The 17,500-nt window shown below is 44.9% G+C and overlaps 1 protein-coding gene across 1 annotated transcript in view; it reads right to left on the bottom strand.

The window, feature by feature from the left end:
* Positions 1–17,500, bottom strand: part of LOC134467738 (SRC kinase signaling inhibitor 1-like) — a 74,434-nt gene that overhangs the window by 52,895 nt on the left and 4,039 nt on the right. The window contains exons 2-3 of the mRNA XM_063221624.1: positions 12,905–13,118; positions 729–955 (exon numbers count right to left, since the gene is read on the bottom strand). Coding sequence (XP_063077694.1) covers positions 729–955; positions 12,905–13,118 — 441 coding nt within the window. The remainder of the gene's footprint in view (positions 1–728; positions 956–12,904; positions 13,119–17,500) is intronic.

Genomic DNA, 17,500 nt, shown 5'->3' with positions numbered 1-17,500 from the left:
GTGGAAGATAACTTTAATCACACTTTAAAATGCTCTCCTCTTCCATGTCCTCCATGCCAAATGATTCTCTCTGCACCACACCAACAGTTACATTGGCTGCATAGTGCTGCAATCGTGCACATCTTGGGGGTCCTCAAGCTGTCAGAAGATGTTGCACGCCTCAATTTTCTATTCATTTCTTATGTTATTATAGGTCTTTCATCATGTAATATTATTTTATAATGCATATGGGTATGTATTTATAAGTAATTAAGTTCAATTAAGCTTCTCAACTCTACCTTGATGATACAGCAGTTCTGAATCTGCACACAGGGGATCCTCAAGCCGGTAGAAAATAATGCGCGCCTCAATTTTCTTATGCTACTCTTGGACTATTATTATGTAATATCATTTTATAAATTTGAATAAAGTTTAATAAAGTTTCTCAACTCTACCTTGATAATGCAGCAGCTCTGCGTACAGGGGATCCTCGAGGTGGTAGACAATATTGCGCCACTCAGTTTTCTTAAGCTACTATCGGACTATTATTATGTAATATTATTTTATACATTTTTATAAAGCTTAATAAAGTTTCTCAACTCTACCATGATGAGGCAGCAATTGTGCACACAGGGGATTCTCAAGCCGGTAGAAGATGTTACTCGCCACAATTTTCTATTAATTTATTTTGTTATTATATTATTATGTAATAGTATTTTTTTAATTTTAATAAAGTTCCTCAACTCTACCTTGATGACACAGCGGTCGTGGACGTCGCGTGGGTCCTCCAGCTCGTAGAAGATGTTCCGCGCCTCGTCCTTGATGAGGATGGCGGTGGAGGGGGCGCGCAGGGCCCCCATGCTCAGCTTCTGGGGGAACATGTGCACCAGCAGCGCGTGCAGCGTCTCCATGCTGGTCAGCTCGTGCGTGATGTGCACCCGCCGTATCTCATCGCCGAGCTGGAGGAAGAGGACGCCTATGGAGGGGACGGACGGGGAAGAGGAGGAGGAGAGGAAGAGGAAGAGGAGGATGTGGAGGACAGAGGAGGAGGAGAGGAAGAGGAAGAGAGGAGGAGGATGTGGATGGGACAGGAGGTGGAGAGGAAGAAGAAGAGAAGAGGCGAATGTGTGGGACAGAGGAGGAGAGGAAAGAGGAAGAGAGAAGGAGGAGAAAGGTGTTGGAAGACCAGGTGGGGGATAGGTGGAGAATATGGAGAGGAAAAGAGAAGGAGGCAGAGCAATGCAGAGGAGGGGAGAAGAGAGGGAGGAAAGAAAGAGGAGAGAGGAGAAGAGAGGAGATGTGGGGAAGGAGAGGAGGACGAGGGGAGAAGGAGAGCAGAGTAGAGTGGTGTGGGAAGAAAGAGGAGAGGAGGGAGAGAAGGAGGGGGTGGAGAGAGGGAGACGAAGACAGAGGAGAGCGGAAGAGGAAAAGGGAGAGGCAAGGCATAACAACACCACGGAGAGAGAGAGAGAGAGAGAGAGAGAGAGAGAGAGAGAGAGAGAGAGAGAGAGAGAGAGAGAGAGAGAGAGAGAGAGAGAGAGAGAGAGAGACCGTGCACAGCAAGAACAGAGCCGTAGAGACAGATGAGGAGAAAGACGAAGAGGAAGGGTGGGAAACCGGTGAGGAGATGAAGAGAGAGAGGGAGAAAGAGAGAGGAGGAGGAGGAGAACAAGAATAGGACAACACAGCACAGAGGAGTATTTGACAGCAGCAGGAAGGGAAAGAGGGATGGAAAGGAAAGGCAAAAGAGGACACAGAACACACAGCATGCAAACAAAGAACACCGATAAAGGAAAAGTGATGAAGAGGTGAAGAGTAGAATTGGCAGGTGAGGAAAGGATACCAGTGAAAAACAAGAAGGGAAGAAGGGAGGAAAAGAAGGGCGGAATGGAAGGAAGAAGAAGAAAAAACACCAGATGAGAGAACAAGCAAGGTAAAAGACAGAAAGGATATTGGTGAAGAACAAGCAGGAGTGAGTGAGGGGGCGCAGAAGGAGGAAAACAGGTGAAGACAACATCAGACAAGAGCACAAACAAAAAAAGAAATGCCATGCAGAGAAAAAAGGCGAAAGAATATAATCACAAAAAAAGGTGAACGAACAAATTGGACAAATGACGGAGAGATGGGGGCATACAGTACAATAGATGCAAAGTACATCCACAGCCAAGTCCACAGAAGAATGGAAAAGAAAGTCACAGACACAGTAGACACAGTAGACACATCAGACACAGTAATTCAGCAGGAAGAAAGAGAAAAAAAGAAGAATTTAAAAACATGAGTAGAAAAGAAGAGGACAGAAAATATAGGGGAAAAAAGAGACAGGGATGAATTTGAAATGAATGAAATCACAACACCACGAAGAACCACACCAGACGGTGTACAACAGGAGGAAGAAGGGAAAGGAAAAAGGAAGGAGGGAAAGAAAGAAAGAACAGGTGGGGAGAGGTGGTAAAAAAGAGAGATGGGGAATTTTAAAACGAAGAAACACTTGAGTTGAGTGATCATTCTTTCTCTCTCTCTCTCTCTCTCTCACTCTCCATCACACACACGCACGCATGCACACACGCACGCACGCAAGCACGCACGCACGCACCACACACACACACACTACCACCACCAACAACAACAACAACAAACAACAGGTCTGCTGGAAGCCAGCCATTCTGGAGCCGCAGATGACAGTTTCCACACTAATAACCCTAAATCCCCACAGCTCACGGAAACTGCAGCCACCACAACAGCAAATGGAGCCCTGATTTCCCAGAAGCAGAGCAATTCTCACACAGCGAATGCTTCTCACACATCAACTACTTGGATGTTTTATGAACAGACCTATGGGTGCGTATAGCATGGTAAAAACACATCCAGGTGTTATAGAGTGCATTTCACTCTGTTATAGCAACACTAGAGAGTCACTTTAACCACTTTTAGATGACACTTGCTTCCAGAGTACTCTTTAGGTGTTGAAAAGTGGGATGTTACTATGGGAGATTACTAGGTAGGCTTTCACATCACATTGGCTCAATTCACACCATGACATCTCACAACACCTGTCTGATCTGGCTGGTCAACATTATACTACAAGTATCAAGCAAGCAAGCATGGAAACATCCTAACATCCTAACATGTCACTTTTTGACTCTGCCCAGGTGGTAATATTTGACACCAGCAGTAAACATGGGTTCGCCGTGTTTATAAACACGATGTTGTGAGGAGGGGCAAGACACTGGCATCCAACCACGTGAGTTAATTTGTTGACCGACAGCGGTTTCCAACAATCAGAGGTTGAGTTGTGCGCAGTTAGTTTCGCGCAGTCAGGTTAAAACAAGAAAATTGAACCCATCTATACCCTTGCTTTCAAGAACTACCGCTACACACTCGTGTAAAGCCCTCACAGCAACATGACTTCAGTGACGATTAGGTTTCGGGAAGGGGTGGAGAACCTATGTCAGCCCCTGAGGCCTTTTCATCTGGTCGCTGATATAAATTTAATGCTATGCAGCTTCATATGAAATATGACATATTTTGTATAGGAATATTACAAGTAGAAATTTCATTTGCAATACAATTAAGTTATATTCGGGGGACATAGAGAAGGTGGGTCATTTTAAAGGTGGCTGCCTTTAATATACGTAGGCCTAAAATGCTGTTTTTTGTTCATGGTGCAGCCCTTCGAGGACTCTCACAGTCCTTGGAGGAATTTGAAGTGGCCCCTCGAATGAAAAAGACTCTCTACCCCTGGTCTAGGTGGACAACCGTGACACAACATGACACGCGGTGTCATAGAGGTAGAAAATAACACTAGAGTGGACATGGCAATTCACGACAGCACTGGGAAGTGGCACATGGCGCCTCCCATTGTCTGTAGGTAGTGTAGGCACCTTCAGTCAATTCAAGTCAATGGAGAACACGCCCACCTCTGTTAAAAATGGACTAAAACTGTGTGAATATGAAGTAACCCATTAATCAAAGACCAGATTTGAAATGTCAGGATAAATATCTACTTAAATCATATGAGTCGATAAAATACATCTAAAAATCGAATTATATTAATTCTGCACATATTTAGCAACACACTTCAACTATTGTCCTTGTAGAGTGTGTTGATGGACATTTTCACATTATTAAGCCATTTTTTGACAGAGGTGAGCCTCCTTGTCCATTCATTTCCATTTATCAGACCTACCTACAGATAATGGCCGCCACAGATTGCCGTCAGAAGGGGGGCGGGGTCACCTCTAGTGTTATTTTCTACCTCTATGGCCGGTGGATATCCCCTCGGCGGCAAATATTGCTTCCTGGTCACATGACATCAAAAAATGAGGTCAGTGGTATATGACTATGGTGAGCAGGCCTAACTTTTCCCCTGTCCTGTCAGCTTTAAGGAGTTAGTCTCTTTCTGACACTGGTTGTGATTTAAAGTCTCTACTTACAGTCCTGTCTCCTATTTTTATTTTGCTGTGCCCTTACTATGAGTCACGGCCCCCCACTTCACTGGCTTCATCAGAGCATGCGCGTATGCACACACACACACACACACACACACACACACACACACACACACACACACACACACACACACACACACACACACACACACACACACACACACACACACACACACACACACACACACACACACACACACACACACACACACACACTCCACCAGAGCTCCAATGGATTCTAAATCTGATCCTGGAACTGAGCAGGGGTGAAGGTCGACTTGTTGTCCTCCAACAGGCATAGTGACTCAGCATACAGTACACACACACACACACACACACACACACACACACACACACACACACACACACACACACACACACACACACACACACACACACACACACACACACACACACACACACACACGCACTCACACATGCATTCACACACTCCAGGAGTGCTCCTTCTGTCTTTTTTCATCTCTCTCTCTGTCTCTCTCCCTCTCTCTTTTCCTCTCCATCTCTCTCTGTATATCATTCTCTTTCTCTCCCCTTCAGTCTCTCTCTCTCTCTCTCTCTCTCTCTCTCTCTCCTCCCGCTGGCAAGATAGCCTGCCTGCCAGGCCACTTTAGACAGCTGTGTCGGGCGGATCGCTGCCAGGAAAAACAACAACACAGCACGCTCCATCAGTGGGACACCTGCCCGCCACCTTCACTATACCGTAAACCCCTCGCCACCACACTCTTACAGTAAAAGTCATTTTTTACATCTTCTAGGGCATACTTGCTCCCAGAGTACTCTTTAGTGTTGAATTACCCGGAAAAAACAACAACACAGTAGACTCCATCAGTGGGACACCTGCCCACCACCTTCACTCTACCTTATCACCCGGTGAGCAGACGGAACGTCTTCTGATTGGCTGAGCAGGTGTCCTTTATTCCCCTGTAGCAGAACACCTATGATGTCATGCGGGCGTGCGGGCGTCCAAGTTACTTCTTTTCTAACTTACTGGCGAAGTGCCGTTACTAATTCCATCGCATCTGATTGTCTAGTCAAGACCGCGTCGTTAGTTCTATCGCATCTGGTTGTCTAGTCAAGACCCCGTTACTAATTCTATCGCATCTGGTTGTCAAGTCAAAAACCCAGTCATCAATTCTATCGCATTTGGTTGTCATGTCACCCCAACGTTCTGCGCGCTTCATTACATGCCTCCGATAGAGGCGCGTCTCACTAGATTAGAAAGTGGTGCCCATAGCAACGTACCAAGCGCAGTGGTTAATCTACTTTCTCACGAAGCCTTAGATCAACATATTAATAAATTAATACTTAAATGCTGGTAACCGGGTGATAAGCGGAATAGTGGCCTTCGAGGTGTCCCGATATCAAGGGAAATAATGGACGAGGCGGAGCGTTCTAACAGCCCGACGGTGCAGCCGAAGGACTGTTCGCTTCGCCAAGTCGGCCGCTATTCCATACATAACCCCCTCGCCACTACAACCCTACTCCCATGCCTCTCTGTCCTGGATACCTGTTTAACACATTAAAACAAGTCCCCGGTTATAAATTGTTAAGTTAACGGTGTGGCAATGGCACCACAGAATAAAGCGGCAGTGCTAATTCAACACTTAGATAGTTGAATTGGCGTCTTTTAAATTGCATTTAATCCCAGAGTACTCTCTAAATGTTGGAATTAACATTGTGTTTTTTCAACCTACCTGCCTCTCTGCACTAAATACCTGTTTAACAAGTTAAGACAAGGGGCCAAAATAAAAGACTACATACTTTGCCTGTTTACCCCTTTGTACATCACTGAAAACTAATCTTTGATTATTGTGCCCATTAAGTAAGCGGACAAAGACAACCGTTTATTGGGGCGGGGGGATTATTGCATCCCATAGGTGTCCGTCCCAGTTTAACCCCTTAACGCAGAGCCTCTGGTATAACCTATTGTCAGCAAAATGGTAATGTCCAAGTCTAAATTGGTTAATTTAGACTCTGTGCATTGTCGTAGCAATGTTGTTATGAAGTAGTTGACTGTTTTCAGCAAAGAGTGAAAAGGTCCGTCGACGGGGGCCCATCCCCAGAGGCTACCGAAGTCATTGGCTGAAACAGAGATGTGACTGGACTGGACCCTGGCTGGGACGTCCACCTCGGATGAGGCGGTCATGCTCCCAGAAATGGCCCTGTCATGTCCAGACACGACACCTGAGATCCTAATCCGGCTGCAGACTGTTCCGACACAGGCAAGCAGACCTGATCGATACTCACCGCAAGACTGGATAATTTAATAGTCGCCACTCTCAGTCTGAACCCACTGACTGCAAGATAAGTTGGGTCCTCCCTACTTTGAATGAAGGAAGCGAAGGACAGCACTCTTCAGATTTTTCTCTGTTTATTCGCCTACGGACTGTCCTTCGCTTCCTTCATTCATCAATACATTATGTGGGATTCAGCACCCAGTTATAATCTGTATTCAATAATATAGGTGATAGTGTTAGCGCGTCTCCTTTACTTCATAAACTCCTCCCTACTTTGGCCATTCATGCACTTCTCAGTCTATTCAGAATAACATGCAGTATGACCTTCTCATGTAAGTACAGTATGTACACAGTATACGTACATGTATCGCATAAGTACCCTCTGCACACATTGCTCCAATAACTACACACTTAATTATTACATTATTATTATTTTGCAAACTACATTACAATAGTGAACCTCATGCATGGAAAAACAAACCCCACGTGTTCTTGCCACATAACCTTCCTTTTCATAACTATTCACTGATAAGTACTGTGTGTCATATTTTAATAAAGGCACCTTACCCTCATAAACACAGCGTTGCTTTCTAATGGAAGTAAGCAAGCTTGGGGGACGCCCTTCTTTATCTTCACGATTACACAATATGAGGTGTTATGTTTTGTTATTATTATTATGCAAGCACTTGCTTTAAAACTCAATATTGTAATCTGGTGTTCTTCATAGTTTTACAGCAGCATATTGAACAATTGGAAAATAATGGAATATATTTTCCAGAAATATAGCACATTTTTGCCATCCATTTGTACTGACTGGATGCTATGTTTACTGGCTTGTGAACCAATTGGTCACATGGTACACAAGCTTTCACTACCCTCCATAGCATAGGTATATGTCTACTTCTTGGTGTATGGATGATTCGTTTGAAACTAAAACTGAATCTGAAACACTACTCTGCCTACCTTTTAAATTGCTGTGCCATTCCAGATCCAGTCTTCAACCCTTGACCAGATACAACAAATACTGTGGTTTGGGAGACAGATGCACTACTGAATGAGGTGAACGCCAGGCTATTACTCAAGTGAATAGGTCTGCTCACTCTTTTTACTAGCCCTAATAGCCAGCACTCAGCCTACATCTTCAATGAATTAAGGCAAATGGGGCAGCCGTGGCCTAATGCTGAAGGAGATTAGCCTGGGCAAAAGCCGACTGTTGACTCCATCAAACAGTCTGGTGAAAGCTAAGAGGAATCCGTCTCCGTGGAGGGTGGGAGATGGTCTGATCTTACTCTGCCATTTAAATTCATAGGACTTCCGAATTCAAATTAAAACCCATATTGTGCTTTATTAGCATGACTGTTACGATATAGTGTCGCAAAAGCATACAAATAACAAAACAAAAGTGTGAATAGTGTTACCATAACCAATCAGTAACGGACTTTGCGGGTGATTTCTGCGTCACCACTCTCAACTGTTGGCTGATTGGCTAAACAGTGAGCGAACCGAGCTAGGAGGGTTTCACCAGACTATGTGCGGAGCCAAAATCTTCGTCACCAGGCTTGAAGGAGATGGCCTTTAGATCAGAGGGTTCCAGGCTTGAATCCCACCCACCCACTCCATACCCCTCTCCATGTCTGAGGAGCCCTTGAGAAAGGCAGCCAACCCCATAAAGCTCCAGGTACTGTATCAAATGCCCTGTTAATAACTTTAAGTAGTTTTGGATAAAAGTATCGGCTAATTGTATTGTATTGTAATATTGTAAAAAACATTTGGTTGAGGCCAACCAAACTCCTAGCTCAACTGATTGGCGAAGCATCACAAATCAAAAATCATGTGAATCCCACCATAGCAGGCAACATTTTAAATAATCTTCACCCTCATTTGAGTCACAACACTTTTCAACTCAAGCTTTAGGTCTTATTAATGAACTGAACAGTTTGGACTCTTAAGTACCGTAGGAAAGATATTAAGCTACCAGCCAAACACCCAGGCCTGCATATTCCCAGCTACACAAATTACTGTCCTAAAAACTCTGTGTTTACCATAGTGTGTGTGTGTGTGTGCGCGTGTGTGTGTGTGTGTGTGTGTGTGTGTGTGTGTGTGTGTGTGTGTGTGTGTGTGTGTGTGTGTGTGTGTGTGTGTGTGTGTGTGTGTGCACGCGCGTGCAGTGCGTGCGTGTGTGTGTGTGTGTGTGTGTGTGTGTGTGTGTGTGTGTGTGTGCGCGAGAGAGAAAGAGAGAGAGAGAGAGAGAGAGTAAATATGCATGTGTATGCATCTTTATGTGTGTGCGCACGTGTGTGTGTGCACGACTGCACGTGCATGCGTGTGTGAGTGTGTGCTTGCAATGCATGCTTGTGTGCATGTGTGTGTGTGTAAGAGTAAATATGCGTATGTACAGTACGTGTGTGTGTGTGTGCGCGTGTGTGTGCATGAGTATGAGCGCGTGCGTGTGTCTGTGTGTGTGTGTGCAGCCTGTCACAAATCCTCCCTGCTGAAGGGGGTGAAGGGAGAAGTTAAACCGCACTCCAGAAGACGGCTCATCAAAATAAACAGTAAACAGCACAAACACAGTACAGAGTGGAGCGGGGCGGGGCGGCCCGACCGATTTCCAGCCATCCTGCCACAGCTTGATAATGTGTACTTCCGCCTCGGTAACAGCACTCCCTACCACATTACAGACACGTTGACAGACACTTCACTTTATCTTTCTTTTCCATTTCTCCGTAAGTCTCCTCCTTTCCTCATCCTTTTTCTCACCTCCCTCACTTCCACCTCTGTAACAGCACTCTCTACCACATTAGAGACACGTTGACTGACACTTCGCTTTATCGTTCTTTTCGGTTTCTCCGCAGTCTCCTCCTTTCTTCCATCCTTTTTCTCTCCTCTGCTCTTCATCCTCTCTTCCTCCCTCCAGTAACAGGCTCCCTACCGCATTTGCAACAAGTTGATAGACACTTCCTTTTATCTCTATTTTTCTTGCCTATTCTCGTCTTTTTTTCTCTGTCTCTTCTGCTCTCCACCTTCTCCTCCTGTATTCACCATGTCTTTATTCTCTGAAGAGGGTTAACCTTACACGCTTACTGGCTGACTCACAGGGATTTCAGAGACAGGTCAGGTCAATGTGAGATGATATTATTACCTTGTGTGTGTGTTTGTTGTGTGTGTGTGTGTGTGTGTGTGTGTGTGTGTGTGTGTGTGTGTGTGTGTGTGTGTGTGTGTGTGTGTGTGTGTGTGTGTGTGTGTGTGTGTGTGTGTGTGTGTGTGTGTTTGTTCTTTGTGTTCTTTGTGTGCACGCGTGTGCGTGAGTGTGCGTGAGTGTGTGTGAGTGTGCGAGAGTGTGCGTGTGCGTGTATGTAACCCTGACAAATGGTGCTGCACGGCAGCCTCCAGAGCTGGTGTGGGAATGTGGGAATGTGTACGTGTGTATGTGTATTTTGAAAGCGCTTTGAGCCAACTTCATAGTTGTGATACTGCGCTATATATATACTAGGGGTGGGCATAGATAATTTTTTTTAATCTAGATTAATCTCACTGTAATTATGAAATTAATCTAGATTAATCTAGATTAATCTATATCAAAATGGCTCATTCAGAATAGGCACGCTAGCGAAATAATGACGAAAAAAAAACCTAGGGGGTTTCTTAAGATGGCGCATTAGACCAGAGCTCATCTCTTTTTTCCAAAATGCATCTCATCATCAAAAAAATGGTTGATATTTGGTGATGAAAAAAAAATCACTGCAATATTTGAAAAGTGTTTCGAATATGTTAGGAAGCATTTACAGTTATAATATACTGACATTTCAAAATGAACAGTACTATAAATTGTAGAGGCAAATACAGATAAATCTATCAAACATTTAGACTGTTTAAACAAAATGACCTCAACAATTCAGCATGTCTAATGGGCAGACAGAGAGAGAGAGAGAGAGAGAGAGAGAGAGAGAGAGAGAGAGAGAGAGAGAGAGAGAGAGAGAGAGAGAGAGAGAGAGAGAGAATGAATCGGCCACTGACTATTAAAAAGGGCAGCGGCTCCTTTAGAGACGGAGGAGCTACGCAGCAGGTACAGCAAAGTCAGAGGCAGGCTACTAGATTTCTAGAGCTAGTTCTAGACCCTAAAGCACTGGCCCACATCGATTTGGCCTAAACCTGACAGTTGTTCTCTGCGTTAGAATGCCAGCGGAGTTACAACTCCAAATGAATTCAGTTTGCAAAAAAAATAAAAGTCAAGCGCGACGACGGCGAGGTTGGCTATATCAAGCGCAACAACCGCAAGGTGTATTACCGTCTGACATGAGTCGCAAATGCGCGATCATAACACAAACATTCCGCGAGAGTAGTTGACAGTTTCAGTTTGACAATCTTCAAAATATATATCACACGGAATGTTTTGCAATTATGGCACAGGCAAGATTTCTGGAACAGGACTGTTGTTTGTATTCCATGCAATGCGTGAGGAAATGTAGGCTATGTCGGGCTGGTACACAATAATGTCTGCTTCACCTTAAACAATAACGTCTTTCTAGTCTACCACTTATGAAAAAGCACTAAAACAACACCTACCACGGCAGAGAGATTAATGTTTACAGCATGCAAACACTGTTCATATTTAGTAGGTCTGCTGCTGAGCAACAGGTGGAGAGGCGAAGCGACTGGAGGGCAGTCTGAAAGCGTCTGTCAATCGAACGCTATGGTGATGCGCATCTCCAAACCCCAAATCCATATTTTGAGAATAGATTAACGTGCAATATTTTCTTTGTCGCGTGATAAGAGTCTCACATTATCGCAGCACGTTAACACAGATAACGGCCCACCACTAATATATACACATGTTGTATTGTATTGTATTGTATTGTATTGTATTGTATTGTATTGTATTGTATTGTATTGTATTGTATGATATGCCTTGCTCAACAGTACTTCAGCCAAGGAGGAGGTAGCAGTAGTTTTGTAAATAACTAACTGCATTTATTTACTCCCTCACCCACACTGTTCAAGCTGGGACTCCAACCTGCAACCTGTCCAACTGGTATGAGATTCCACTCTGCACCTCTGAGCCAACCTGTTACGGGTGGCTACGTGGCTCAATGAGCTAAGACATCATACCATTACGCCGGCAAGCCGGTTTCAATTGCGGCCTGAGATCCTTTGACAATCCTTCCTCATCTCTCTTTCCCTGCCCGTTTCCTATCTCTCTCTCCCACTGTCCCCTCAAATAAAGGTAAAACATATCTTTAAAAGAAGTTCTTTACGCCTCCACCCACATTATTTCAATTGCTAATGGATTCGAAACCACAACCATTCAATCCCAAAACCACCAAAGATCCAAACCGCTTGTCAACTGGGCTCCAACTCACACATTCTTTGAACTGCTATGATACTAAAACCTGGATTCCTCCCATCCCAAAACCAAAGATCCAAAGCAATGGCACCTTCCCCCACAAGACCCAAGAAGACCAAAACCACTTAATAGGCCATGAGGCTAGAACACACAACTGAAATTTGGTTCATAGCCAGTGGCATAAAGGTAAATATGAGTGTGTCATTTACACTTGATTCTCCTCACACACACTCTCACAGGTGCCCCACAGGTGCCCTCAGGTGATGAACACCTGGTCCGCGAACTTTGACCTCCGGACAGGTGCGGGTCACCGATGACACAGCACCTGTAGCCGCGACCTGTGGCTCTCTGGATGACCCGTAATCCAACTGTGCATGGGATTACACTAGATTACCAGTATGCCGCTCGAAAGAACCAGAGTTCAGTGGTTGTTCACAGACTTGTAATATGAAGGATATTACGAGGTTTAATTGAGTTAGTGAGAGTATCTTTTCTTATATCTGCTTATGTATGAGTGTGTGTGTGTGTGTGTGTGTGTGTGTGTGTGTGTGTGTGTGTGTGTGTGTGTGTGTGTGTGTGTGTGTGTGTGTGTGTGTGTGTGTGTGTGTGTGTGTGTGTGTGTGTGTGTGTGTGTGTGTGTGTGTGTGTGTGTGCATATATAACTCGGACCTGGCGCGCGGAGCTTGGTCTGGCTAGGCGAGCGGGCCAGAGGCAGGCTATGTGTGTGTGTGTGTGTGTGTGTGTGTGTGTGTGTGTGTGTGTGTGTGTGTGTGTGTGTGTGTGTGTGTGTGTGGTGTGTGTGTGTGTGTGTGTGTGTGTGTGTGTGTGTGTGTGTGTGTGTGTGTGTGTGTGTGTGTGTGTAAATGTATAACTCGGACCTGGCGCGCGGAGCTTGGTCTGGCTAGGCGAGCGGGCCAGAGGCAGGCTCTGGCGCAGGCGGTTCATGCGGCTGAAGGCCAGCGGGGCGTCGGCCTCCGACATGCTCATGGACATGGACATGCTCTCCAGGCTCTCGGCCGACGCAAAGGACACGCGGCCCGCCTGCTCCGCCAGGGACACCGGCGACGGCTGGGAGTGGCGCGGGGTCCGGGCCTGAAAATGGAGAGATACAGAGAAGTAAATTCATTAGTAATTGGTGGTTGATATGCTGCAATGAGTATGCTTCTTAGATAGATAGATAGATAGAGACAGAGAGAGAGAGAGAGAGAGAGAGAAAGAGAGAGAGAGAGAGAGAGAGAGAGAGATGGGTCAAAGACATGTTTATTTTTGGTGCTCAGACGTCAGGTTGCACAGCGGCATCTAATGCCCATGAATTCATTAGTAATTGGTGATTGATGTGCTGCAATGAATATCCTTCTTAGACAGTCCTCTGAAAACAAACAAAAAATCCATTCAATAGAGGCACTGGTTGTCAGTGCGCCACCATGATGTGTGCTACTGTTGAAACGTCACTGACACAGGTTTTGTTCCGTTCCAGAGATGGATTGAGGGAGTGAGAGAAGGTAAGAGGAAGACAGAGAGGAGTGAGAGTAGCAGAAGACATGATGAGGAGTATACGGATGAGGAGACAGGGGGATAGAGAGAGGGGGATGAAGGAGTCTGCTGTAGAGGAGACAATTAAGGGAGAGCAAAGGGAATAAGAGGAGGAGAGTGGAGCGGAATACAAAATAGACAAGTATAATAAATGTGAGAAGGGAGAGAAAAAAAGGGAGGACAGAGAGGAAAGGTACAGTAAATGGTGAAAAGAGGGACTGGGGCGAGTGGGGAACAGGAAATAAGAGACTGGTCATCTGGCATACAGGGCATTTTCCCCATGGGCTGACAGCAGGGCCGAATTAAGATGGCCCTAGGCTCCCGGTTGCTATGGGACCCCCCGGGAATTAAAATCTTGCAGCAAATTTACAGCGTCATAATTGTGCACTAGCAATTAAGGATGATATGTCTATCAACAGATGAATTTTTCATTATTGCATCTTGTCCCAATTCTGCAATTTTTCACTTTTGGCCAATCAGGGCCCCCCTGGCAGGTAGAGGCCCCTAGGCTGCAGCAGTATCTAGCCTGGGCATTATTCCGGCCCTGGCTGACAGTCCTCAGGGGCCGTTGGGGCCGTTATTTGGTTTTTTTCCCCACAGCCCTCAATTTAGAAGGGGCAGCCCACCTTTGATATAGACATCGGACAGTTAGTCAGCATGGAAAAGCTGGGGGCTGTACGAGAGGCTGGTCAATTGCCCGGGCTGTTTTTCGAACCCAGTTCAGCCCTGATAGGAGAGATGGATGAGGAAAAAGAGGTGAATGGAGAGGATGGGATGAGGATAGGGAAGGATAGGGAAAAAAAAGAAACAAGTCAGAGAGAAAGAAAACGAAAAGTATAAAGAAGGGCAGAGGGGAAGAGATGAATGCAGAGAGAGAAAGAGAAATGAGAAAAGAGGTGGAGGGGCGTGCTGAGGAGGATTACTAGACAGGGAGAGAAATAGCGAGGGATAGAAGAGAGCACAAGAGGAGGACAGGAGAACACCAAAACACAGAGGAGAGGAATAGAGACGAGGGGCGGAGAGGATAAACATTCACACCAAAACAATGAATGATGAAACAGCACAGGGAGAGGGGGACAGAGAGAGAGAGAGAGAGAGAGAGAGAGAGAGAGAGAGAGAGAGAGAGAGAGAGAGAGAGAGAGAGAGGGGAAGAAGAGGAAGAAGAGGAGGAAGAAGAAGAAGAGTAGAAGAAGAAGAAGAAGAAGAAGAAGAAGAAGAAGAAGAAGAAGAAGAAGAAGAAGAAGAAGAAGAAGAAGAAGAAGAAGAAGAGAGGGGATGAGAGGAAAGACAAGAGCATGATTTATTTGCAAGTTGTTCTTGCCAGTGTGACATTGATTTGCAGCAAACGGAAGAGTGTGATGAAGACGAGCAAAAAAGAAAAGAGGATCAAAATGGAGAGAGAGAGAGAGAGAGGGAGAGAGAGAGAGAGAGAGAGAGAGAGAGAGAGAGAGAGAGAGAGAGAGAGCAATATTGAGGGTGAAAGAGAATTGGGGTTAAAATAAAACAAGACAAATTAGGGATGGTACGGTTTGCGTTGCAAACCGAGACCGTACGGTTTGCATGTCACGGAACGGGGTAGTGGGCAACCGCACGGTGCCCACGGTTTAAAAAAAAAAAAAAAAAAAAAATAGTGACCACCGGCGGACGACGCTATTAAAATCCTACTACTTTTACAAGCATAAAACACAAAGACTACGTAGGATATTGAGTGTGGAAAGACTGATATCTGTCAGCCAACTGAAAGACATAATGTAACTGCATGCGCCAGCTGACTAGGCTACAGTAGCCTACAAGCAAGTGCAGGTCGGTCAGCAGCGTCACCCTGTCCCCCCTCTCTCTCCACGTTAGCGCAAGTGACTGTTCCCAGCATTTATGCTGACCATTTTAAATTAAATGAACATGAATTTACAAACAATGACAGATTAGCAGAACAAAGTAGACTATGACTTACGTTACAGTAGCCTAGTAGGCTATAGGCTATATCCACGTGGCATTGAATGGGGATTCCGGACGGCAAAATGCGAGATAATTGAACATATCCATCAGATTCACTGTGCTGTCCTTAACTGCAATCAACTGTAGGCCTAATTATATGTAGCTAGTTAAACTCTGATGGACGGAAGGGGACTTTGTGCTGTTGCCTGGTTAACATTGATGTTTAACACTATAACAAAAATAAAATTTGACTGTTTTAAAAGGCTCAGCTTCACAGGAGTTTTGTGAAACATTCTTGTGCATAGACCTACACTTCTAAAAAAAACGATCTTTTAAAATTATTTGTTACCTTAACTTTCACATTTTAACATAACATAACCCTATCACTTGTTCACTTAAAATTGAATTTGACTTCTGATTTTACTTCTATGCTTCTCACGGCCGGCAATTTCATGATAGGAAGCAACTGATTCATAAGCGCAAAACTCGCAGAAAGCGGTATCAAAATAAAAGTCCAATTCGTTCTCAGTGTGGCATTAACCAAAATAGTCATACTACACTGACCTAATAGTCCCATTACCTACAGGAGAGTAGCTGTTTTATTTTTACACGTCAAATGTGTTATAGCATGTAATATTTGAATATTTGTCAACTTAAAAGTTAGGACTTAGTTCTCCCTTTTTGTGAAATAAATGGAAGCATGTTAAAATCATTGATATCTTTCCTCTTTCAGTTGGGTTAAATGAAGTCAAATTCAACATACCCATGATAAGCTTGCATTTTCATTCAAATTTTTATATAATACATTTTATTTAAAAAAAAAAAAAAAAAAAAAAAAACAGAACCGTACAAAACCGAAAACCGTGACCTTGAAACCGTGATATGGACCGAACCGTGACATTTGTGAACCGTACCATCCCTAAGACAAACACAATTACTTTGGGAGTACCCATCAACTTTATACTGTCTTACACATACACACACAAATACACACAGGCACACACGCATGCACACACCCACTCATGCGTGCGCACGCACACCCACACACGCACACACACACACACACTGGTCTTCAAAACAAAACAGTAGGCATATTTGTGCACACTTCTATCTAATCATATGTGTGTGTGTGTGTGTGTGTGTGGGGGGGGGGTGTTTAAGTATTATGTTTCAATGTACTGTATTTGTGTGCGTGTGTGTGTGTGCATGTGCAGGTGAGTCTGTATGTATGTGTGTGCTTGTGTGTCTGTGTATGTGAGCGTGCGTGTGTGTGTGTGTGTGTGTGTGTGTGTGTGTGTGTGTGTGTGTGTGTGTGTGTGTGTGTGTGTGTGTGTGTGTGTGTGTGTGTGTGTGTGTGTGTGTGTGTGTGTGTGTGTGTGTGTGTGTGTGTGTGTATACACTTGAGAGCTGGCGGTGAGCGGCAAGCTGTTATGGTGAAAACTTTGAGGCATCGGGGGAATCATTAGAGTTTGAGGTTATTCAGCTGTTGTCTCCTTCTCTCCCAATTATATAGCCAGCAACTCACAGGCACAGGAGGGGAGCCGGAACGAGGGATGGAGAGAGAAGGGGGGAGGGAGAGAGAGAGAGAGAGAGAGAGAGAGAGAGAGAGAGAGAGAGAGAGAGAGAGAGAGAGAGAGAGAGAGAGAGAGAAGGCAGAGGGAATGGTGTAGAGTGAAAGAGAGAGAGAGAGAGAGAGAGAGAGAGAGAGAGAGAGAGAGAGAGAGAGAGAGAGAGAGAGAGAGAGAGAAGGCCGAGGGAATGGGGGAGAGAGAAAGAAAGAGATAGAGTTTCAATTAGAGAGAAATGGAAGAACAGATGCCTTGTAGAGAGAGGGAGAGATAGGAGATAGAGAAAGAGAAACAGTAAAGCGGGAGGAGAGAAAGAGGGAGAGTGGGAGAAGAGTGAGAGGCAGAAGATAAATTAGGCAAAAAAGTGGACTACAAAGAGGAGAGAGGGAGAGAAAAATGTAGATGGAGAGAGAGAGAGAGAGAGAGAGAGAGAGAGAG

The sequence above is a fragment of the Engraulis encrasicolus genome, chromosome 17, assembly GCF_034702125.1.
Source record: "Engraulis encrasicolus isolate BLACKSEA-1 chromosome 17, IST_EnEncr_1.0, whole genome shotgun sequence".
NCBI lineage: Eukaryota > Metazoa > Chordata > Actinopteri > Clupeiformes > Engraulidae > Engraulis > Engraulis encrasicolus.
This window is presented reverse-complemented; position numbering and strand designations above follow the sequence as displayed.